This window comes from Humulus lupulus, chromosome 3 (assembly GCF_963169125.1).
Source record: "Humulus lupulus chromosome 3, drHumLupu1.1, whole genome shotgun sequence".
NCBI lineage: Eukaryota > Viridiplantae > Streptophyta > Magnoliopsida > Rosales > Cannabaceae > Humulus > Humulus lupulus.
In genome coordinates, this window is record NC_084795.1 from 10,453,819 (window position 1) to 10,478,334 (window position 24,516).

At 35.8% G+C, this 24,516-nt stretch overlaps 1 protein-coding gene across 1 annotated transcript; it reads left to right on the forward strand.

Moving 5' to 3' along the window:
* Positions 1–14,493: 14,493 nt before the first annotated feature.
* On the forward strand, positions 14,494–15,500 carry LOC133822060 (MLP-like protein 423). The gene is made up of 2 exons (XM_062254267.1): positions 14,494–14,757; positions 14,941–15,500. The coding sequence occupies exons 1-2, from the start codon at positions 14,574–14,576 to the stop codon at positions 15,213–15,215; spliced, it is 459 nt and encodes a 152-aa protein (XP_062110251.1). The 5' UTR covers positions 14,494–14,573; the 3' UTR covers positions 15,216–15,500.
* The last annotated feature ends 9,016 nt before the right edge of the window (positions 15,501–24,516 follow it).

The window sequence follows — 24,516 nt, forward strand, 5'->3', positions numbered from 1 at the left end:
ACAATGACATTGGTCACAACACCGATGACTGCAGGCATTTGAAGGATGAGATCGAGACGCTCATCAGGGCCGGGCCTCTGGCTCAGTATGCCCGAAATCAAATCACTCTAAATCAGCACGCTGGGTAAAGCATTCAATCAGCTTCGGAAGCCCCCGCAAATCAGACCGAAGCCCAGGTGAATCAGGACACCCCTCCTCCAATAATAGGAGGAGAGATAACCACCATCTCTGGAGGCCCTAATCTAGTAGGCACGAGCAAAAATGCCTAGAAGATGTATGTCAATGAGCTGCGGTCTCACAATGGAGTTGAGTTTGTCCCAGAGCAGCGTTTGTCTAAACAACAATGATTGGAGAAATAACCAATCAACTTTACTGAAGAAGACGCAAGTCATGTCCATTTCCTGCATAACGACCCTCTAGTCATAACCGTCCAGCTCACCAATCGGAGAGTTAAGCAGACCCTGGTTGATAACGGGAGTTCTGTGAACCTGCAATTCAGGTCCACACTGGAGAAAATGGGGTTGTTTGTGACCGAACTAAAGGCAACCTCCATAATGTTGTATGGGTTTTCTGGTGAAGGTTTGGCAGCTATCAGCACGATCGAGTTGGTGATAACCCTGTGTGAGGGACCACGAACTATTTCCAAGCTGCTCGAGTTTGTGGTCGTAGATTGTCCGACCACATACAATGCAATCTTGGGTAGACCTACGCTAATGGAATTCGAAGCCATAACTTCCATCCACCACCTCGTGATAAAATTCCCTTCTTCCACGGGAATATGTACTATCCAAGGCGATCAGCTCATTGTTAGGAAATGCTATAGCATTTCCATGAAGGGAAAATCACAACCCGGGCAGCAAACGATGGCCGTGCAGGATCGGGGCGAGGAATCCCAGGAAGCCAGAGCTGATCCTGGGATGGAAGAACCTCAGCAAGTCAGTTGCAGGGGAACCACCCCGAATGAGGATATTGATCCCCGAATAGGTGAAGATAGGTCCGAGCTCCAGGCTATTGAAGAACTCGAAGAAGTAAACATCAATCCCAAAGATGCTTCGAAGGTCGTTAAGCTCGGGAAAAATCTTGACGCCGAAAGAAAGGTGGAGCTGGTAACATTTTTACAAGAAAATCTAGATGTTTTTTCTTGGTCCCATGAAGACATGACATGAATCAACCTGAGTGTCATCATGCAGACGCTAAATTTGGACAAAAGCATGCCTACGAAATCCCAGAAACAGAGGCGTCTGGGTACGACCCGAGCTGAAGCCCTGGAGGAAGAAGTAGCTCAGCTTTTGAAGTGCAGTTTTATTTGTGAAGCTAAATACCCGATCTGGGTCACCAATCTTGTCCTGGTCCCAAAGGCAAATGGAAAATGGCGGACCTACATCGATTTCTCCAATCTGAACAAAGCATGTCCCAAGGATTGTTTCCCCTTGCCAAGGATTGACCAACTAGTGGATGCCACCGCGGGGCACGAGCTCATGTCCTTCATGGATGCATACTCTGGATATAACCAGATCGCTATGAACCCCGCGGACCAGGAACATACTAGCTTCATGACTCCAACCAACGTGTACTGCTATAAATTCATGCCCTTCGGGCTAAAGAACGCTGGGGTGACCTACCAGAGATTGGTCAATAGAATGTTCGCTGATCAGATCGGGAAAACACATGAAAGTTAATGTTGATGATATGCTGGTCAAGTCAAAAACTGCCGATAACCATGTCTCCGATCTGAAGGAATGCTTTGGGATTCTAAGGGAGTATAGTATGAGGTTAAACCCCTAGAAATGTACTTTCGGAATGGCATTGGGAAAATTTCTGGGATTTATAGTCAACACCAGGGGGATAGAGGCAAACCCCGACAAAATCAGATCGCTGCTAGAAATGCCTTCGCCCAGGTCGCATAAAGATGTCCAGAGTCTGACAGGAAGAGTGGCAGCCCTCAATCGGTTTATTTCTAAATCCACTGACAAGTGTATGCCATTCTACATCCTGCTCCAGGGGAACAAAAAGTTTGAATGGACTGCGGAGTGCGAGCAGACTTTCCTCGACCTTAAGACACATCTATCCGAGCCACCAGTGTTATCTAAACCAACGACAGGAGAGCCCTATTTTCTTTATTTAGCCATGGCAGAAAGTGCGGCCAGCGCCGTGTTGGTCCAGGAGGAGGACTGAGTTTAAAAGCCAGTGTATTATATAAGCAAAAGACTTCTCGAAGCAGAGTCTCGGTATCTTCTAATGGAAAATATGGTGTTCTGCCTTATTACGACATCCAAGAAGCTTAGGCCATATTTCCAATCCCATTCAATCCACGTCATGACCGATCAGCCTTTAAGGTAGGTGCTGCAGAAACCTGAGACATCGAGACGTCTGTTGAAATGGGCGATCGAGCTCAGCCAGTTCGAGATACTGTACGTACCCTGAACTACAATCAAAAGCCAAGCCCTGGCTGAATGCACTGGATTCCAGGATAAGCCGTTGAGAGAACCAGTGCATGAATTATGGAGAATCTTCGTGGACGGGCCATCTAACGAGAATGGGTCCGGGATCATCTTAATATCCCGTGATGGACATCGTTTCCACTCCGTGCTGCGGTTTGGGTTCGTGGCGTCCAACAACAAAGCCGAGTACGAAGCCCTATTGGCTGGGCTTAGAATGGTGAAGGAGTTGAAAACCAGGGTCGTCCAACGCTACAGCGATTCCCAGCTCGTGGTAAACCAAGTGTCTCGGGAATATCAAGCACGGGGGACCAAGATGGTGGCTTACCTGGCCAAGGTAAAGAAGGAACTGTCCGAGTTTGAATATGGCCTAGTCGAGCAGATCCCTCGCGAGCAGAACGCTAATGCTGCGCTTTGGCTAGACTCGCTACCTCCAAAGAAGCCGAGACTCTGAGCATAGTACTAGTGGAATTCTTGGAAAGCCCGAGCGTGGCAGAAAGCGTGACGGAGGTTGAGATGATCGATATCAGACTGACCTGGATGACTCCCATAATAGAGTATCTTACGACAGGAAAATTGCTTGATGAGCAGAAAGATGCGAGGAGAATAATCTATCAAGCTCCAAGGTATACAATCATAGATGGGACACTGTTCCGACCTGGCCATTCCTTGCCTCTTCTATGGTGTGTTCTGCCAGAGGAAGCCAAAACTATTTTGCAGGAGGTGCATGAAGGCTTCTGTGGGGATCACGCTGGAGGGGGAAAACCTAGCCTTGAAGATATTAAGGCGGGGGTACTTTTGGCCCACGTTATCAAAGGACTCCATCTCCTATGTCCAAAAGTGTGATAAGTGCCAGCGATTTTCCACAGTCACCCGAGCTCCACCAGTCGAGTTGAAGATGATATCATCCCCATGGCCATTCGCGGTGTGGGGAATCGATTTAATCGGAGCCTTGCCCACGGGAAAGGAAGGACTTCGCTATGCTGTAGTGGTCATCGATTATTTCACAAAGTGGGCGGAAATGGAGCCCCTGGCAACAATCACCTCAAAAAGAGTCCTCGACTTCGTGGTCAAGAACATTGTTTGTCTGTTCGGACTGCCAAGAAAGATTGTATCAGACAATGGAACCCAGTTCGATAGCAACATCTTCATCAAATTTTGTGAAAGACACGGCATAGTGAAAAGCTTATTCTCGGTGGCATACCCACAGGCCAACGGACAGGTCGAGGTCGTGAATAAAACTCTCAAAGCAAGCCATAAGTAGAGGTTAGACGAGGCCAAGGGAGTCTGGCCCGAGCAGCTCCCGCAGGTATTGTGGGCATACCGGACCTCCCATCGAACTTCCACGGGGCACACCTATTTCTCCTTAACTTTCGGAAGTGAGGTCGTCCTCCCTGTCGAAACAAAGATAACCACACACAGGCTCCAAACCTTTAGTCAGGAGCGGAATGATGAGTTGCTCAGCGCATCCCTTGACCTAATTGATGAAAAATGAGAATATTTGCAGCTACAACTCGCGCATTGTTAGCAAAAAAATCACTCGTTATTTTAATTCAAAGGTCAAGAAACGTATCTTTGGTTTAGGCGACCTGGTACTTCGAAGGGTCTTTTTGTCAGGACAGGACCCCAAAGATGGTACTTCGAGTCCGAGCTGGGAAGCACCCTATCAGATAGTGGAAGTCATACAGGAGGGAACATTCAAATTGGCTCGACTCAACGGAGAAACAGTTCCACGGACCTGGAATGCCATGCACTTAAAAAAGTACTATCAATGATCATATTGCCTGTAAGAAAGTACTATGTCAGGCTTAGTTATAAAAGCCGTGTAATTTAAGAAACAAGACAATATTTGTGTATTTCTTGGGTTTTTATATGGTTCCATCTACGTGTTAGTTCGGGTGATAGTGTTGGTCCAAAGCAATCAGGAAATTTCACTTTCTGATTGCTTGGGGGGCATGTACCCCGTGAAGGGGATTAAGACTTAGAAGTTGGTAAAATTGATTAACCAGTGTTTTTCTAAAAAAATGCAAGGTGTCAATAAAACTAACACGAACTAAGTTTTAATTAAATATCCTGGATACGACTAGGTTCTGAAACTTAGAAGTTGGTAAAATTGATTAACCAGTGTTTTTCTAAAAAACGTGAGGTGTCAATAAAACTAACACGAACTAAGTTTTAATTAAATATCCTGGATACGACCAGGTTCCGAAACATAGAAGTTGGTAAAATTGATTAACCCGTGTTTTTCTAAAAAACGCGAGGTGTCAATAAAACTAACACGAACTAAGTTTTAATTAAATATCCTGGATACGACCAGGTTCCGAAACATAGAAGTTGGTAAAATTGATTAACCAGTGTTTTTCTAAAAAACGCGAGGTGTCAATAAAACTAACACGAACTAAGTTTTAATTAAATATCCTAGATACAACCAGGTTCCGAAACTTAGAAGTTGGTAAAATTGATTAACCAATGTTTTTCTAAAAAGCGCGAGGTGTCAATAAAACTAACACGAACTAAGTTTTAATTAAATATCCTAGATACGACCAGGTTCGATTCTGAAACTTAGAAGTTGGTAAAATTGATTAACTAGTGTTTTCTAAAAAATGCGAGATGTCAATAAAACTAACACGAACTAAGTTTTAAGTAAATATCCTGGATACGACCAGGTTCCGAAACTTAGAAGTTGGTAAAATTGATTAACCAGTGTTTTTCTAAAAAACGCGAGGTGTCAATAAAACTAACGCGAACTAAGTTTTTAATTAAAAACCCCGGATACAACCGGGTCCAAGGCCTGATACTTAATGGGTAGGATATAAATCATCATTTTTTGGTTACGGACAAAATTAAAGTATCTATATCGACCTAAGAGTCATTTCTTAAGGTTTTAGACGTACAAGTCATGAAGCATGAGAAGGAAATCAAGGAATAAATAAAAATTAGATACTGAAATTATGAATAAATTGTCTTAAGGAGAATAACCTCGTACTAAGCCAAAAACGGCAAATGTTTACAAAAATAACATATAATATAAGCAAGGACAAATAAAATATAGGACCCTCTAGGCCGCTTAGAGGACGTCACCTCCTCAATCTCCTGCTCGCCAGCTGCAGAGGCTTCCCCGGTCTCGGAAGGCGGCTCTTGTTGAAGCCGAGCCTGGAACTTCTCGAGGTAGTGCCCCCACACTTCGAAGGCCAGGAAGGAGAAGTTGTCATCTTGATTGAAAGCCCAGCAATGGTACAACATGCTCTCCATGTAGGAGGTCGAGGCCTTCTTTTCCTCTTGAAGAGCAGCCTCGGCCTCCAGCTGTTTGGCCTTGGCCCCAGCGAGCTCAGCCTAAAGGGCAGCCAAGGCAGCCTTTGCAGCCTACTCGCTCTCTTGAGTCGTGGTTAAGGCAGCCTTTGCAGCTTGCTCGCCTGTTTGAGCCACCGTCAGGGAGGCCTTGGCGATTTGTTCGTCTTGTTGAGCGGCAGTGAGGGCAGCTTGGGTTGCAGTCAGGGAGGTTTGAGCGGTCTGGAGCTCAGCCTTAAGCTCGTCATTCCTAGCCCTGGCCCAAGCTATGCTACAGTACTGAGCCAAGACCGCTTGAAAAGAGTAAGAAAGTAGTTAGGCACATACTGTGAATGACCAAGGAAAATTGACATACTGTGAGGTTCATCCCTAGCGCAGATTCCATGACGTTCTCTGGGCTCCTCGCCTCGATCTCCCTTAGGTCCTTCGATTTGGCCTTATAGAAATGTTCCACCACGTGGTTTGCCGTCTCGTAGACAGTCCCTCGAAAAGTGTCTGGAATTTTCTCCAGGTCCTGAGCATTGACTGGGATGTGTACGGTGGTGGTAGGAATGATCGGGGCTGGGGGATCAACTGGTGTTTTCCGGTCCTGAGCAGGATCGGAAGGAAACCGGGGAGGAGGTGGAGGCGGACCATTTTGTATTGAGCAGTAGCGGTCGGAACTGCCGAGCTCTAGTCTTTTCCCTTTGCTGGGGATTTGGAGGTCATTCCTGCTGTAGGTGGCACCTTCTTGGATGGAAGCTGAGGTTTCTTTACAATCCGCCCCGAGCTGGATTTCCCCTCTTGGAACATCGCGCGGATGTAAGGAATCCCTTGCTGTGCCATCTCCTCACCTGAAAAAGAATGGGAAATGCGTAAGTATGCATATTCATTCATCAGTTTACAAAGAAAATATATACAATGTAACAAAAAGTCCTACCCTCCGAGCTAGAAAAGGAGTCTATTTCCACGACCTCCGAGCTCGGAGCTGCTATAGGGGAAGGAGAGCCTAAGTCAACAACCTCTTGGATTATGGGAGGTTCCGAGTCAGGTTCTACCTCAGGACTAGACTCCTCTACATATTGCCTAAGTCCAGGAGCAACAACACCTTGGAGAAGAGAAGGCCACGACCTAAGGTTGGTTCCATACTCTTCGAAGAAGGCCAACCTAAAGGATAGGGTATTATTTACAACTACGGTCCCCCTAGGATGGCCCATGTCATGACGCAGCACTAAATGGTCCATGCACCGGAGCAAGGTTATGTTACAGTCTGGGTCATTAGGGTGACAGTGTATGAGCTGCTTTGGGTTAAACCTAACTAGCCTAAGGTCGGCAACAACCCTATCTAAATCCCTAAAGGGATATGGGTTGCCTTGGCCAGAGGGGTCGGTTGCTGCCCCCGACGTAGCTCGCTCAACAATGGGGTCCTGAGCAGCCTCGGGAACTCGCATCTTTCGCACGAGGGGTACCTCGTCCTCTTCTGGCTCCTCGCTTTCGATGGCCTCAGCATTCCTTTCAGGGACGGGCAGGAGCTCGCAAATTATAGGAACGTTGGCCCGCGTTCTTCTCAAGGCCAGGGTTTGACCTTCCGCAAGTAACTTACACGCCAGCATCGTGTCGTCAGACACGAGCTGACGGTAGTCCTTCGCGCTGGGCGGGAGCCCCGGCAAAGTATCATATTGACCCCTAAGGGTCACTGATTTGGCCATCCTCTCAAAAATGGCTGCACGAAGACGCTCCAGTCAATATACACGCATGAAAACAAAGTATGAAAAGAACTTTCTTTTTTACGAGCTAAGAAAAGAAAGAAGACTTACAAGGGCGGTTGAAGTATCGGTGTTCACAGTTGCAAAACTCATTCGACATAAAGAACTGATCTTTAAATTCATTGGGATGACTGGGCAGCTCGATGACTGCGAACGAGTTCAAGAACCAAGTAGTAGAACCCGTCACCTCGTCCCCATTGATCCGGGCTGGCTTTGAGGCAGAAGAAGTAGAAAATGTCTGCTGAAGTGGGGACCTCCAACTCATGCTTTAGAAAAAGGTACTTCAACATCGCCAACAGCCGATACGAGTTGGGGGGAAGCTGGAATGGTGCCAACTTCACATAGTTGAGGAAGTCGGCGAAGTATTGATCAAGGGGAAGGAAGGCCCCTGCCCTTAGGTGCTCGTCACTCCAGGCCGCGAAGTCATTCTAGAGTGGTGCGCAGCTCCGTTTTCCTTCAAAGGGAGGTCGGGCAATCAGAATGCCAGATCCGATCTCGATGTTGTGGGACAACATAATTTTGTTGACCCTTCCTTGGGTCGTGATCCTAGAGACGATCCTCTCCACCTTGAAAAATGCATCGGGCCCAACCACGACTTCCTCCTCCACCACAGGGCTGAACTGAGGGATGGGAGATTAAGAGACAACCTCATTTCCCTTATTTGCTTGTTGGGATGATGAGCCAACTACGTACTTCTTGGACGCGCCTTTCTTGGGTGCCATTAGCTCACTTGTCGAACAAGAACGATGGAACTCTTAGTGGGCGACCTAGAGTCTTAATATCGACAAGAAATAACAAAGGCTGAGGATTCTAACACACGAGCTGATGCAATCTCAGCCCGTGGTGTGATGTCACGCGCTACCTATGCTACGCGCCTAGGTTTCCCAGCAGACCCTTGGAATTTAGGGATCCGTGTGTCAAAAAATCAAGCCACTACCCTCCTTGGGGAGCGGTTTAGAGCAAAACTGCCCAAGAAGCGTTGCCCCTAAGTACCCTAAAAATCTTTCATCTTCTACACGTCGAACGAGTATTTTCTAAAAAACTCCCAGGAATTACCCGGGGTATGAACATCTCTGTTATAAAATCCTAGATATATTTTAGGACCTACTCAATAAACCTAAATCGAAACCTATGTACCCAAAAACGTGTGGGAACAGCCTAATGCTAGTGACGGTGAGGTGCAGGTTAACATTATAAAGAAAGAAGAAACACACAAAAAATAGTAAAAGAAAAGTTCCAGTAGAATAGAAAACTTACAGTGTGTTTGTCGATGGAAGGAATGAGCAACGTAGAAGGAGAGTTTGTGAAAAAATCCTTGGTGACTGGGTTTCCGAAGGTTTCAGTGATAGATTTTTGGGGATTTTATGAGAAAATGAAGAAGGTTTTTCGAAGTTCAGAAGAGAGAAAACTAGGAAAAGTTTCAAATGAGAAGGGATGAACAATGAAAATTTCAGCCCTATTTATACATAATAAGCATAAAGAAACACGAACCGTCCGATCAAGCTAATGTGAGATGTGAGGGTCATGTTTCGAAAGATTAAACGACGGCAAAAAAGGTGGCCAGGCCATTTAATGCAATCCTCGAAACCCGTATAGACGTCAATCGCGATGTTCCACGTGTCCAGTACTCAAGTAATGAACAAACATGGATAATCGCAACATAAATTTAAAAGTCCCCTCCGTGTCAATCAGAGGATGACGTCATAAGACACGAGCAAGGACTTAGGGGGCAAATTTACACCCTAATATACAACCCGGGTCTTTTATCCAGCTCGAGTACAGCTGGTTAGCTAAAAACAGTACTAAGGGACCCACAAGTTGATATTTCCTCTACTCAGGCAGTGTGACTCCCCAGGTAATTACACGAGCTGAGGAATACGAAGCATTAAGGCACGAGTTGGAAATGGAGATAAAATGCAGCATCCTGGGCACGGGCTGGCGTTATATTCAGGTCGGAGTACTCTGACCACCTGCCATGTCCAAGATTTTATTAAGCTGGATATGTTACATATAAACGTGCGTGATCAGACATCGCATGTCTGTTTATCCCTGAAATCTCGAACACGTAATATAAACATGCGTGATCAGACATCACGTGTCCGATTATGCCAGGCGACCCATGATTATTTTTACCTAATGATTAGACCTTACCTTAATATATATTGTAATATTCATTATTTGTAGAAGACAGGTCAGAAAAAAAGGATGTATATTCACATGATGACCCCAACACCTATCCTGGGATGGTTCTTCTATAAATACCAAGACCTTTGATAGAAAAGGGGTTGGCTTTCTTTCTCTGTAATGCAAACACTCTGCCAAAACATAGAGAGATATACAGTAATAATATCGACTCGTGGACTAGGGGGATTTTAGCTTCTGAACCACGTAAAAAAGGAACAAGTGTTCTCACTATATCATTCTAAGCACCCATAAGAGTTATTATTCTTATTACGGTTTATCCTTAAGCACTAGTTTATTCCAGCTAATTACGTAATACACTGTTGGCGAAAAACCGCAACAACAATGTTTTTTTATTATTTAATGTAGGTTAACTAAATATATATTCATATCAAATAACAACAAACATTATAAATACATTATATATAGTTGTCGTGTGTGTACAAATAGTATGATTTTGTAACTAAATAAGAAATTAGAATAACATTTATCTTCAATCAAGAATAAACAAGTTTCTTCTTCAATCATAAATGTGTGATTTGAATAATATCATGAGTATTTTATACATTAAACAATGTAGTTTATGATCTAAAACATTATCACATTTTAAAAAAAAAAAAGAAAACATAAACAATGTTTAGGTTTTATTTTTCTTTTAATATGTTTCTGTCATTCTTTTATATATGTTTATGTCATTATTTTATATATATTGTTATACCCAGATTTCGAGCCATAGTAAATATGACCTCGAAAGCTGAGTTCGCATTAAATGGTCTCGTGAGGGTTAGGGTATGTTCTACGATTGTAAATCGAGCCTGCAAAGTATGATACATGACCTCGAGTGTAGTGACCTCGAAATGATCTCGATATCGAAAGGTAGCTCTGAGAGCCCCTCATCTTCAGGAACAACTTCGGAGCAGGGATCTCGAGCTCGATATGCTATCTCGAAAGCAATGTTAGCTCGGGAGATGTCAGTGGCTCGCACAATGACGTGAAACCTGAGATGCTGAAGCCTTGGAGATACGCTATGATCACCTTGAATATCTACAAGTATTGTAGATATGGGATGTAATCCTCATTTATTGATGTAAATCCCCAAGAATCGTGGGATATTATTTAGTCAGTTATGCGTTTCCTGATCTTTGGGGAACGTTTCCTTTTATATCTGATTATTGGCATTTAAAGCCATTTATTTTTATTCACAAAAGAGTAACTACCCAAAATATGTGGGATAGTATTCTGCATCCTTCTCTATAAATAGAGAAGTCATGCACCATTGTAAAGGACCGAAATTCTGATCCTTGAGAGAAAACTCTGGAGAATTCATGCTAAAGAATTGTTCAGAGATAATCTTGAGATTAATAACAGAGACTCGTGGACTAGGCAGATTTAACTGCTGAACCACGTAAAAACCGTGTGTCTGATTCGTTTGTTTCTTTTAGCCATTATCTTTAATTGTTTACGTGCTCTCTTATTTTATCTGTTGACGAAAAACGGCGTCAACACATATAATATTTTTTATTTATTTAAAATTTATATGAAAATCATAAAAACTTAATAAATATGTTTAATAATTTTTTTAAATAAATATAAGCAAATGTGCATTGCACATTGCTTGCACCTAGTTATATATAAAATAATGACATAAACATATTAAAAGAAAAATTAAACCAAAACATTGTTTGTGGTTTTTAAAAATATATATAATATGATAACTTTTTAGATCACAAACTACCCAATTTAAAGTACAAAACATTCATGATATTATTTAAATTATATCTTTTTAAGAATAAGCTTCTTTATTCTTGATAGAAAATAACTGTTATTCTAATTTCTTATGTAGTTACAGAGTGATACTATTTATATACATATGACACTTACATATAATATATTTATAATATTTATTATTATTCTATATGAGTATATATATTTATATAAGTTAGATCAAATAAAAAAATATATTTTTTCCTTTTATATATAAATGATATTTTTTTAATAAAAAATAAGATTATGTATTATATTACTATTATAATGATATTAAAATATTTAAATTTATATTAATACAAGTATTAAATATCTAGTCTTGTATTAAATATTAATATAACTACTAAAAAATTATGATTATATATTATTATCATAATAATATTTTATAACATTTGAATTTATATTAATATATCTATTAAATATCTACTCTTGTATTATATATTATTATAATAATGATATTTTATAACATTTGAATTGAAATTTATATTAATATAATTATTAAATATCTAGTCTAAACAGGATTTTCTTTGGGTCAAACGGGTAGCTAATGTTTATCTCAAAGGGCAGAGTTTTTGGTCTTATAAATTGCATTATGATGTGAGTTGGTATTGGAGGAATCTTATTAAGTTGAGGGATTACTTCTCTTCTGATGTGTTACAGGCCACGATGGCCAAGGAGAAATTGAACTTGTCTAGTCTTTCTTTGCATCTGGTGCACAAAGAAAAGATTCACTTTGACAAGGTGGTTTGGTGTAAGCTGTCTATTCTGAATTATAGGTTTATTCTCTAACAAGCGGTGCTGGGTCACCTCCTCACTCGAGACAACTTGCTTAAATGCCATATCCCTCTTGAATCTTGTCTCTATCTTGTCTGTGAATTAGACAAGGAATCGCATGAACATCTCTATTCTTCAGGTGTCCATTTTCTCAGCAGGTACTTGATCAAGTCCAGACCAGGTTGGGGCAACAGATTTGGCCTTCTTCTTATTCAGAGTGGCAGAAATGGATGGAAGGAAGACCTAAGGGCCTTATGCAAAAGATAAGTGCTATTGTTCTTGCGGCCTCAGTGTATTATATTTGGTCTAACAGGAATTGGTGTATATTTGAGGCTTACTCCTGTACTGTTTCAAAGCTGAGCTATATGATTCTCTTGGGGATTAAAGCCAAACTAGTTGATCTTAGGAGTTCCAAGCTTAAGGTTGGAGAGAAGAGTTTCACTGCTTTTATTCAAATGCTGTAACTGTTTTGATTTGTTTTTCCAGAACTGTTAGTTTGTAAATTGGCTTGTTTTTGGTGAAATATATTTCTTTTCTTATAAAAATATATATATATATGTAGTCTTATATTAAATATTATTATAATAATAATATTTGAATTTATATTAATATAATTAATAAATATCTATTCTTAATCAATTTTAAATATATTCCGTTAAATATATAGAACATTTCGTTAAAATTACAAAAAAATTATTGTTAAAACAAAAAAAAAATTGTTCTCAACACACTTTTTATATAAATATATATATATATTAGATACAAGCAACGTGCAATATGCACGTTTGCTTAGTTTTATTTATAGAATTTATTAATTATTTTTATTAAATTTACATTGATATCATATAAATTTCAAATAAATATCCTATTTTAATTAAAAAAATTTAATTTTATGTTTGTTCTAGTTTTTGAATTTGGGAGTGACAACAAGATATTATATATTATATGTTTAATGTAATATTAAATATTATACGTGAATTTCAAATTTAAGTTTCTTGCTAGTTTTTTTAAAAAATAATAATTTGTTGTTAATTAACAGTAGATTATAAAATAATTTTAATATGATATTATTCTAATAAGTGAGTTTAAGTTTAATTAAATTTTATTTAAGTTATAAAACGTATGATTTTATTATTTTTAAATATTTATCATTATAAAATATCTCTAAAATATCATACTTTAATTTGTTTAATTATTTATTATTTTAAAATAATTATCATTGTAAAATATCGCAAAAATATCTTATTTTAATTTGTTTATTATTTTTAAATAATTATCATTGTAAAATATGTCAAAAATATCATATTTTAATTTTTTTATTTGTTTATTTTATTTTATTTAAGTTGAAGTGTTTACAAACTACAATTAAATATAAAGTTAAATATAAAAATATTATGTTAAATATAAAAATATTCAATTAAAGTTAACATTAAAAAATAAAAATAAAAACTATCTAAACACTTATTATATAGAAGAGATACATAGTACAATGACAACGAAATGTCTGTTGACAATCCAACAAATCAGTGATATTGAAAATGAATTTAATAAATATATATATATCTGCAAATAAATATTTCTTTTTTAAAAAACCAATAAGTAAATCCTAAATTGCTAAGAGCAGTAAGGATTAGTTAGTTGTGATATGTTATGTTTTTTGTACTGAAGGATAGTTTTGCAATTTTGGAGAATGTGTGGTTTGGTTGATAAGTATTTTAGTATTAATTGCAAATTTTATTAGGTCGGTACATTTATTTCTCCGTCATTCTTACAAAGTAATTGTTACCGTTATAATTTTTGGTATTAGTTTTCCAAAGTACTGCTTGAGATCATATCTCTCATCTTTGAGATTTTAATATGAGTAATAATATATGCATTCTTAATTTGCAAGCACAAATTACATATCATAATAAATAAGTAATTTCAAAAATAAATATTTCTAAAGAAATTGAAAGTAAATTTATCATTACTTTTCTATAAGAATATAAGAAGCTCACAGCGAACCACGTCAACTATATATATTTGACTCATCTTTCTATATTGTAAATATTTATGTTCACATAATATGTCATAAAAAATTTAACGACTAATTTTGCTACAACAGTTCGCGTTACATTAAAAGCACCGGCATGAAGATTTTAAGAGCTAGGGCCCTTATATACACACTCCTATACTCTCTTAACTACTCTTTAGCAATATTTTCATGCCATTTCCACATGGTAGTTGAGCTTTCTATCTAACCATTAAATTAAGCATTTCTCTAGGCTCTGATTAAAACAGCTCTACCTATATATATAAACAAGTTTTCATGTAGTGTGACATCAAATCTAGAGTTGTAGTGTGTTTCATATATTGTAGTCTTTTTCTCCTTTTCTCTACAAAAATGGCTACTGGAAAGCTTCATGTTGAAGTTGAGGTCAAATCTCATGCAGATAAGGTTTGGGAAGCCCTTAGGGACTTCATCTACATTTACCCAAAGGCCTTCCCACATGATTACAAAAGCGTTGAAGTTTTGGAAGGTGATGGCATTAAGCCTGGTTCTGTGAGATTCATTACATATGCAGAAGGTAATATTTATAATTTGCAAACTAATAAATCTAATCAACCCATTTTAGATCAGCCAAAAGGGTATCCTACGATGGTAATTTTAGGTGCATATGTTGAAATTAAGTATGAGATTATTGTTGATTAAACTCGTCTCTGATCTCTGTTTGTTTCTTGCATTGACTAATTAATTAATGTATTTTAAGGTTCTCCGCTTGTGAAATCATCGAAAGAAAGGATCGAAGTTGTTGATGTGCCAAACAAGATATTTTGTTACAATGTCATAGAAGGAGATCTGCTACAGTACTACAAAAGTTTCAAGGCCAGTGTTCAAGTGGTTCCCAAGGAAGAAGGAAGTCTGCTTAAATGGCACTGTGAGTACGAGAAGGCTGGTAATGATATTCCTGATCCATGCGCCATCAAGGATTTTGCTGTCAAGAACTTTAAAGAGCTCGATGACTACATTATTGCCAATGCATAAACTAGCCACCACTACTACTACTACTACTACTACTACTACTACTACTACTACTACTATACATACATATATATACTCTGTCATATATAATTATGCCTTGTCAAATGGCTTAGTTATATATCCTCATCATCATATCATATGTATGTATGGCCCGTACTTTGAATAAATTTCAGTGCTAGTAATAATGTAATGTGTGTACTGCAAAAAAAAAAATGTAATGTGTGGCTTCATCTGTTATAATGTATGTTCTTTTATATTAGTATATGAATGCACGGATCTATTTTTATATATAGTTCTTGCAACCAGCTATAGTTGTGTTGATTTCAATCTAATAATATTTTCTTCAGTTACACAATTTTTTTTTATTTTTTGTTTCAGGTTATGAAATTATGGTCATCGATTATGGTAATAATGAATAATTCTGTATAATGTGTGTATTAATTACTAGTTTCTTTATGAAAAAAAATCACCTGTACCAAATTCCGGTCCCCTTCTCTGTCCCTCCAATCACATTTTAACAACTCAATTAAAATTACAACTACACATTTAAAGGACATTTGAATTAATTAGCTCCGTTTTTTTTATTTACATATATTTTTTAATTATAAAAAAAAATCACCACCTCGTCCCTCTATTTCTCTCCTCTCGATACTCACTATTTTCCTCCATCTCATTGACAACGCTTCATCTTCTTCAATTATTATTCGTATTTTTTCATTCAAATCTGTGAGTTTAAAACTCATAAAAATGTTTCTTCTTCAATATCTTGGTTTGTTTATAGTACGCCTAAGTTGTGGATCTCTATATACAAAATCTGAAGAGGGGTCTGCATTTCCTTTTTTTTTTGGTCTGTTTATTATTGATACTGTGGTACTTTGAGTTTTTTTTTTCTTGTTATCCAAATAGATTTTTGTTGGGGTTTTTTTTTTTCAGACTTTAGCAACTAAGTTCACTTCAGTATTGTGAACTTGATCTTTAAACAAGTACTCTTGAGAAATGCATTCTCTGTCGATTTGCTCTCACTTGGATTTTCTCATTCTTTTATTGAATAATATTTATTATTATTTGTAAAAGATGGTATTCTCATAAATGGTATTGCAGTACTAAAACGGAGCTAATTAATTCAAACAATAGTTATCTTCATCTATATGCTTATTTAGCCAAATTAATCCCACAAGCATATGTATAGTCTTCTATAGTACTGCAATTAAATTGATCAATAGTCTTCTAGTACTGCAATTAAATTGATCAGTCACCATATAGGTACTTTATATAGAGTTATGAACATTAAATACACATGATGATCTTACTCGTGATCAGTGACATTTTAACAAAACTCAATTAAACTGCTAGAGTTAGCACTCACCAACCCAAGTGGTCCAATGGACCGACCACATTTAATCAAAGATATATAGAGCAAGATTAGATTTATTGAATTGAAATGTTTTTTCTCCAAAATCTACTCGTCGCCTAATTTTAAATAGAGTGTTGTTATTTGACATTTTAAAGTGCCCAATACCATAATAAATGACACCTTATAATTAGTTAACGATAACTCATAATAATTATTAAATTAAAATGTGTGAGATTTGATATTAAATTTCACTAACATTGGTATATCACATTTTTTGTGGAGTTTGACTCTAATGATATACCTTAGTAATTCTCTTTTAAATAACATATTAGACCACTTGTACAATATATTAGCAAAGTAATAAATGCTAATTACAAACTAAGAATTAATAGAATAATGTGGCAATCTATTGTAGACTAGACATGTTAGAAAGGGAAGAATTAGAGAGGGATTTGACTTTTATGCAATCAAGTTAATTAGCCTACAAAATGAGAAGCTAACATTAGTATTGATAAAAGATCGATCAACAATATGAAAAGCATTAATTCAAGACCTACACTGCAATTATTAATATGGGCCATCACATTTATGGCTCCAACTACTCATCCCTCACAAAATTTATTCGCCTATATGGGAGCTGTGAATTATAGGCCCATAAGAACTAATGATTAATGTAAGTGTTATTTTTTGTTATGTGCATTGAATTTCATGTTAGAAACATTATTTTTATGTTATAACACTGAAAGTCCATTAGCACGTGATTTCTAACTCAGCACATGTTTTGATGAACTGACTTTTCTATTTTGTGCCATAGCATATATATTTGTTTTGTCTGTGTTTCTCCTACCTTTTTGACCAGCCACTACAAGAAAGTCTGAAATTAGAGGCGAAATAATTAGAAGCGGACTTAGTCCACTGGTAATGTACGAGTTATTAGCGGCGGACTACTGGGTCCGCTGCTAATAATGTGAAAATTAATAAAAAAAATTAATTTTTTTTATTAGCGGCGGACTTACCAATTATTAGCGGCGGGTAGTCCGCCGCTAATACAATGTCCGGAAAATGAAAGGGTGTTCAGTTTCAAAATTATTAGCGGCGAGTATTTTCCCTTAGTAAAGGCGGACTATCCGCCGCTAATACTATTAGCGGGTATAGCGGCGGGTAAATATTCGTCGGTAATAAGACTATACTCGCGAGAAATATTAATAGCGGCGAGTCCCCGCCTCTAATAATCTTACATATTAAAAAGTTTGCACATCGTTTTGTACGTCCCTCTCATTTCTCTTCTCTCCCTCTCTCAGACGCACTCTTCTCTCAGTCCGCCCCTCTGTCCGAGAACCACCACCACCCCTCTGTCCGAGCACCACCACCACCCTCTATTCGAGCACCACCATCGCCCCCACGTCGAAATGTACTAATTTTGTATGTATTAATTTTTATTTTTAAATGTTTGTATGTAGTTTTTTTTTATTTTAATTTTTTGTATTTATTTTCAGAACCCCCCACGCCACGCCGGAGTTTCGGACCCCACGCCGAATTTTCGGACCACCACCAGTGTATGTATTTTTTTTTAATGATATTGGTTTCATAATATTTATTAAAAAAATTGTTTTGGTCTTATTAAAAAAATAAATTTCTGTGTTGTATTATATTGTATTTAAGTTATTGTTAAAAGAATGAGATTTGATTATTAAAAAAATATTAGTATGTTGCTTTATTTTTTTAGCAGAGCATCAAACTTTTGAATAAAAAAATCAAATTATTAATGTATGTTTTTATTATTTTTTTTGTATTAATCATATTATGGTTTATGTTGATTTGTGTTGTAATATTATTTTAATAAATATTTTGTTGTTCTAGTTATTATAGGTTTGTTGTTTGGAGATTTTAAATTTTGGGATATGACAAATTTAAGTTGTTATGTTGTCAAATTTAAAAAAAAAAAACTATATATCTTATAATAAATATTCTGGGATTTTCTGAGTGCAAGATTTTAAAATTTTTGAAATGATCGTATTAAACTGTTATGCTGCCAAATTTTTTGTAAAATTTTATTAAGTAAAGTACTTATAATTTTTTTTTTGTTATATGTTGTCAACATAATGAGAATTGTAATGAATATTATTTAATTTAATTAAATTAGTATTATTATAATTAATTGAAAATTTTTAAAAAATTAATTAGTATTTAATTAGAAGTTAATTTATTTTTTCTGTCCGGGTATTCTTATGATTGATGGTTGTTGACTACAACCATCAATTATAGGGATATCGACACAGAAATGATATGTTTGAAATATTAATAATAAATAATAATTTATATTTTAATTATTTAATTAAATAAAAATAAAAGTTTGCTATAAAATTATCTAATTAAATAATTTAAAATAATTTTTTTATTAAATAACATTATCTAATATTAAATAGTTATAAATTAGTTGAATATAGAAATTGATAATTATATTTAATAAAAGTTTGAAAAATTAGTAATAAATAATAAATTATTTTAAGAAAAATTATTAATTTTCTTATTAGATATCATTATCTAATATTAACTAGTATTAAATTATTTGAATATAGAAATTGATAATTTTATTTAATAAAAGTTTTAAAAATTAGTAATGATTAATTAAATAAATAATAAATTATTTTAAGAAAACATATTAATTTGAATAACATTATCGAATAAAACATCATAAAATAACATAAGATATTATATATAATATTGCATAAGATTTCAATATGGTCAATTTTTTACTTTGGGGATTAATCGCAGCAGCAGCAACCGCAGCAGAGATATGGTCAATTTGTGAGTTCGTCGCAGCAGCAGATGTATGGTCAGTTTGCGAGTTTATTGCAGCAGTCTCCCTTGGCACAACCACATACTCGACAATTTGGATCATCTTCGCAGCAACAGTCTCCACAAGCTTATTACCCTTCACCGCCAGCACCACATTTTTTCTTCACCACCATTGCAGCGCCCTAACATTGGTGATCAAGATATTGACCTAAATGTTAACGAATATTTCTCATCTGGTTGGCCTGATCCAAACAATAATAATTAGTTTACGTTTTTTAATTAAATTAAGACCATTGATATTTTATTATGTTTATTTTATGATTAGTTTATATGTAATTAAATCAAGACAAATGATATTTTTATTATGTTAATTTTATGATTAGTTTATATGTAATTTTGTTTGATGAATATTAATTGTGTTATTAATACTTAATTTTAATTTATGTTAAATTTCATTATCTTTAAATAAGTATTATATGTATATTTATTTCAATAAAATCAAACGAATTATTATATTTTAATATTATTAATTTATTACTGGCGGATTAATAGGGGCGGGACCCACTGGTATTAAATAAGTCAAACGAGGTTGACTATTCTTTTACATCAGTGGAGTCTCGCCCCTATTAACTCGCCGTTATTAATAGAATACCGACAGGGTGTCAGTCCGCCGGTAATACGCCTAATAACCGACCGAGTATTACTAGCGGAGTATTACCAGTGGACCCCTGCCGGTAATATGCATTACCGGCGGAATGCCCTATTATTACCGGCGAAATCCTCCGCCTCTAATACTCCCTTCTGTTGTAGTGAGCTAAACAGTGATTTCTTCAAGAAGCATTCTCTGCAAAGGTCTAAAGCATTCATTGCTTCATTGTTCATTTGGACATAGAGTTTTGGTGATTCCTCACCATTTTTCTTGTAATTTCTGGTGCAAAAAGCTTGAAGGGAGTTCAAACTAAGTCTCAAGGGGAGCCTCAGCAGTAGCTGGAGGGAGTCCAGCAGCTGGAGGGAGTCCAACAAATCACAAAACCAGCGGGAGGCTGGTTGCTTGAATATTTTTGCAAAAGTAGGGAGTTTTGCTTGTGTTGTAAAGCAATTTGAAAGGGATTTTAAAATTGCTTTTACTGCTTTGTATCTTGTATTAACTCTAATTATTTTTAGTGGATTTGTTTCACCTCCAGAAAAAATCTCATGGAGTAGCACTACAAGAAAAAGGCTCTACAACGACGACATCTATTGCGTCGTCGTTGTATGTAGGCAAAATCCACGAAAAAATATTTTCTCTTAATTTATTAAAAAATAAACTACAGCGACGACATGTCGTCGCTGTAGGGTCGTCAACAACACACGATCTAGCCTCCAAAAATCCTAATACGCTTCAGCGACGTCGTCGCTGTCGGGTTCTAGGAATTTGGAGGGAACAGGAAGCGAGAACTGACTATACAGCGACGACATGTCGTCGCTGTAGGGTATTCATAGAAAAAAAAAGAGGGAAATATCACTGTCTATAGCGACGACATGTCGTTGCTGTAGAGTCCAATATATCAACTGGTCAGTTATTTTTGAACTCTACAGCGACGACATGTCGTCTCAATAGGTCCAAAAAAACGTGGGAACGTGAACCGCCAAAAAATTTAAGTCAAATTTCACCTCCTACAGCGACGACATGTCATCGCTGTAGAGTGTAAATATAACACATGAGAGTATTTCTGTATTATTCACTACCCTACAGCGATGACATGTCGTCGCTGTAGGGTCTCATCGTTTGAGTTAAATGGTGCGCTTAATGTCAGCGACGACATTCATATACCCTTGTAACGCCCTAATTTCTCATAGATTACCGAGAACACAGCGTTGGGTCATAATCGTAAATATTGCTCTTTTATTTAATAAAAACTTAAAATTAAATACATGGATCCATGGTTTTACAAAAATAAAATAATTGTCTTTAACATAAAATTGAGCAACATTTAAATAAAACTTTAAAATAAATTTTCTTTAATAAAAATAAATAAATAGGCCTGCTTGATCTTGCTTGACTATATGGTCCTCACGAGTACATCACGAAGCTCTTAGGTTCCACTCGCCACCGACCTTTCTAACCTTAATTGCCTGAAATAATAACATCATAAGGAGTGAGTTTCTAAGCCCAGTAAGGAAAATACAAACAAGAGTTATTCATATAATCAAACATAACATAAATTCACCAAAATCATACAAACACAAACCTCTAGATCATATCATAATTCTAAATCATGATCTAAGTCATAAATTATAAATCATACTCTATGTCATAAGTCATAGGTCATAAGTCATAAGTCATAAGTCATAAATCATAACTATAGGTCATATATCATAATCATAACTAAAATAACAAGTCAGATATAATAAAAATATAAGTGTTTATACATGGGTGGCAATTAAGCCCCAGACAAAAGTTCGTCATACACCAGACATAGGTCCGTCATAAAGTTTTGGCAACCGAGCCTACCGGACATAATCTGCCATACATCATTGGACACCTTAGGTCCAAACACACTTACCCCTTTATTGTACCTGAAATGTTAAATCATACAAACATAACCAAGTCATAATACTAAACTACCTAATGTTCCTTACCAAAAACCGGAATATTGGAGACAAGAGCGGGATTGGAACTCCTAAAACCAAACATAAAGAATGGTGAGTTTCTAAAGAAAAAAGATGAAAAGAAAACTAAATCATCAAAGAATAATCTTACCGAGAAGAACCTTAGATTAAGAACTTAAACACCTAACCATCAAAATCATAAACAGAAGTTAGGATCTGAAAGAAACTTAAGGAAAACTAAGGAATCATAAAGAATAGAACTTATGAATAGTATTACCTTGGATGAACTAGAACCGTTCTACACCTCGATATCGAAATCACACTATATCTCTCTACCCAAGAGTTTATAAAGCTTAAGATGATAAAGATTTTATCCCAAAACCCAAGTGTATCTCTCTATAGCAACTCTAGCAGTTTGAAGGCTCTGAACACAGCTTGAAGAATGAGAGAAATAGTTAAGTGAAGGGTCCTTTTTATAGAGTTCAAGGAGAAACTATCTCCTTTTAGATTGAATAAATAAATGATTAAAAATTTAATATATTTGAATTATCTGTTCAACAGATGCTCAAAACTCGGTCAAAAATGTTCAAAGGCAAGTCAAGAGGTTAAGGGTGGTTTCAAGCTCGGATTCTACAAAGATTCAAAATAGGCCACTGGAGTCGATATATCTCCTAGGGTAGGCGATATATTGTTGGAAATGTGCCCTGAAAGCATATGTAGTAGACATTGTTTTTATGAAATAAATAAATAAATTGAATTTGTTATGCATATATTTTATGGACTATATTATTCTATGATAATATTATGTAAATATCAGGAAAATTCCTAAGTTCATGAATGTAATCTCAAACACCTATTAGTACGAGAGGATTGTGTTTGAGATAAATGAACTTGAATAGTTCGCAGTAAAATAAAGTTATGGAATCTTTAGATTAATTACTGCAAGTACGGTCCACTAGTATTATGAATACATGTGATCTAGATCCGGATCACTAGTGTGGTAGGACACTTTAGTGGAGGTGCTTTATATATTGAGAATATATAGAACTGGGCCAGATATGTTTATTAATACTTAGTTAAATACCGTTTCGAAGTATTAAATAAATATATCAACTGATGATCATATACAAATAGATCTTAATCCTGAGGTTACTATGAACTCCTGTTTATGTTATATGAGTTCTTTGATTCACTTGTTAGGGTCTGTCAGAATGATCAGGCTAAAAACTTTTGTTTTGGGAACTCATTAATATAGATGGCTGGGGACATAGTACACAGATATGGAATTATACCTTCTCGCAAGAGATTGAATGATGGTTCTCTTAAGGGTTGACTTTTGGGACTGAAAGGTTATTGAGCTCAAATTCATAATTTAGTTATGAATTAACCTTCACTAGTAGAGTCAATGGTACTTAAGGAAACAAGACATAATTAAAAGGGTAAAACGGTAATTTTATTCCCGATTAATTATGAACCATTATTAGAGGGTCAAGTTGTATGCAATGATTAAATCAATGGACGCTTTATGATTATAAAGTACTCAGTAAATGAAATGTCTATAATTACAAGAGTTCAATCTCATATTTATAGTGGAATAATCATGAGATTAATAAATTAAGATTATTTAATTAAAGAGTTTAATTAATAATCTCAAATTTATTGGAGCTTGGAATTATAGGTCCATAGGTCCCCATAGCGGCTCTATCAACACTGTTCAAGGTAAGAGTTGATATGAAGGGAAAATAGTTTAAAGACATATTTAGGAAGAAATTTGTTCTTCAGGCCAAATATGCAATTATATGATAATAGTGATTAATTAATTAATTAATTAATTACAAATTAGTTGTAGTTAACCAAATTAATTAATATTTAATTATTATATAATTTTCAAAATTATATTAAATAATTAAATTAATTTTCGAAATTTAATTAAATAATTAATTAATTGTAATTTTCGAAATTATGATTAATTAAATATTTATTTTCGAAAATTTTGGGTTTAATTAATTAGTAGAATTAATTAAATATCTTTATTTGAGTGGGAGAAAATAATCTGATAAGTTCAAATTGGATTTGAATTTAAAAGATTAATATTTATTCAAATTATTAATTATATTTGATAATTAATTAAATAGATAGTTAATTTGAATTCAAATTTGAATTAGCTATCAGGTTGTTAGATCTTATCTGACAAAGAAATTTGAATAAATAATTAAATAAAATTTGAAAAACCAATATCCCTAGAAATTAGGAAGCTACACGTTCACACACAGTCCAGGACTGTGTGTGTGTAAGGGCTGGTATTTTTCAGGGATGGGATTTTCAATTTTATTTATTTAATTAATTAATTAATGGATAATTCAAAAAATTGGTTTTTGGATTTTTCCATTAATGGAATAATTAATTAATTAAAAAGTAAATTGTAAAATGGTTACAGATTTATTTTTAAATTTTGAATTTTTTCTGTTAAGTAAGACTGATCAGATTATTATTCAAGAAAAGAGAAGTGAGTGTGAGACATCTCAGAAGATTCGCTCTGTAAAAAATAGAACGATAGTT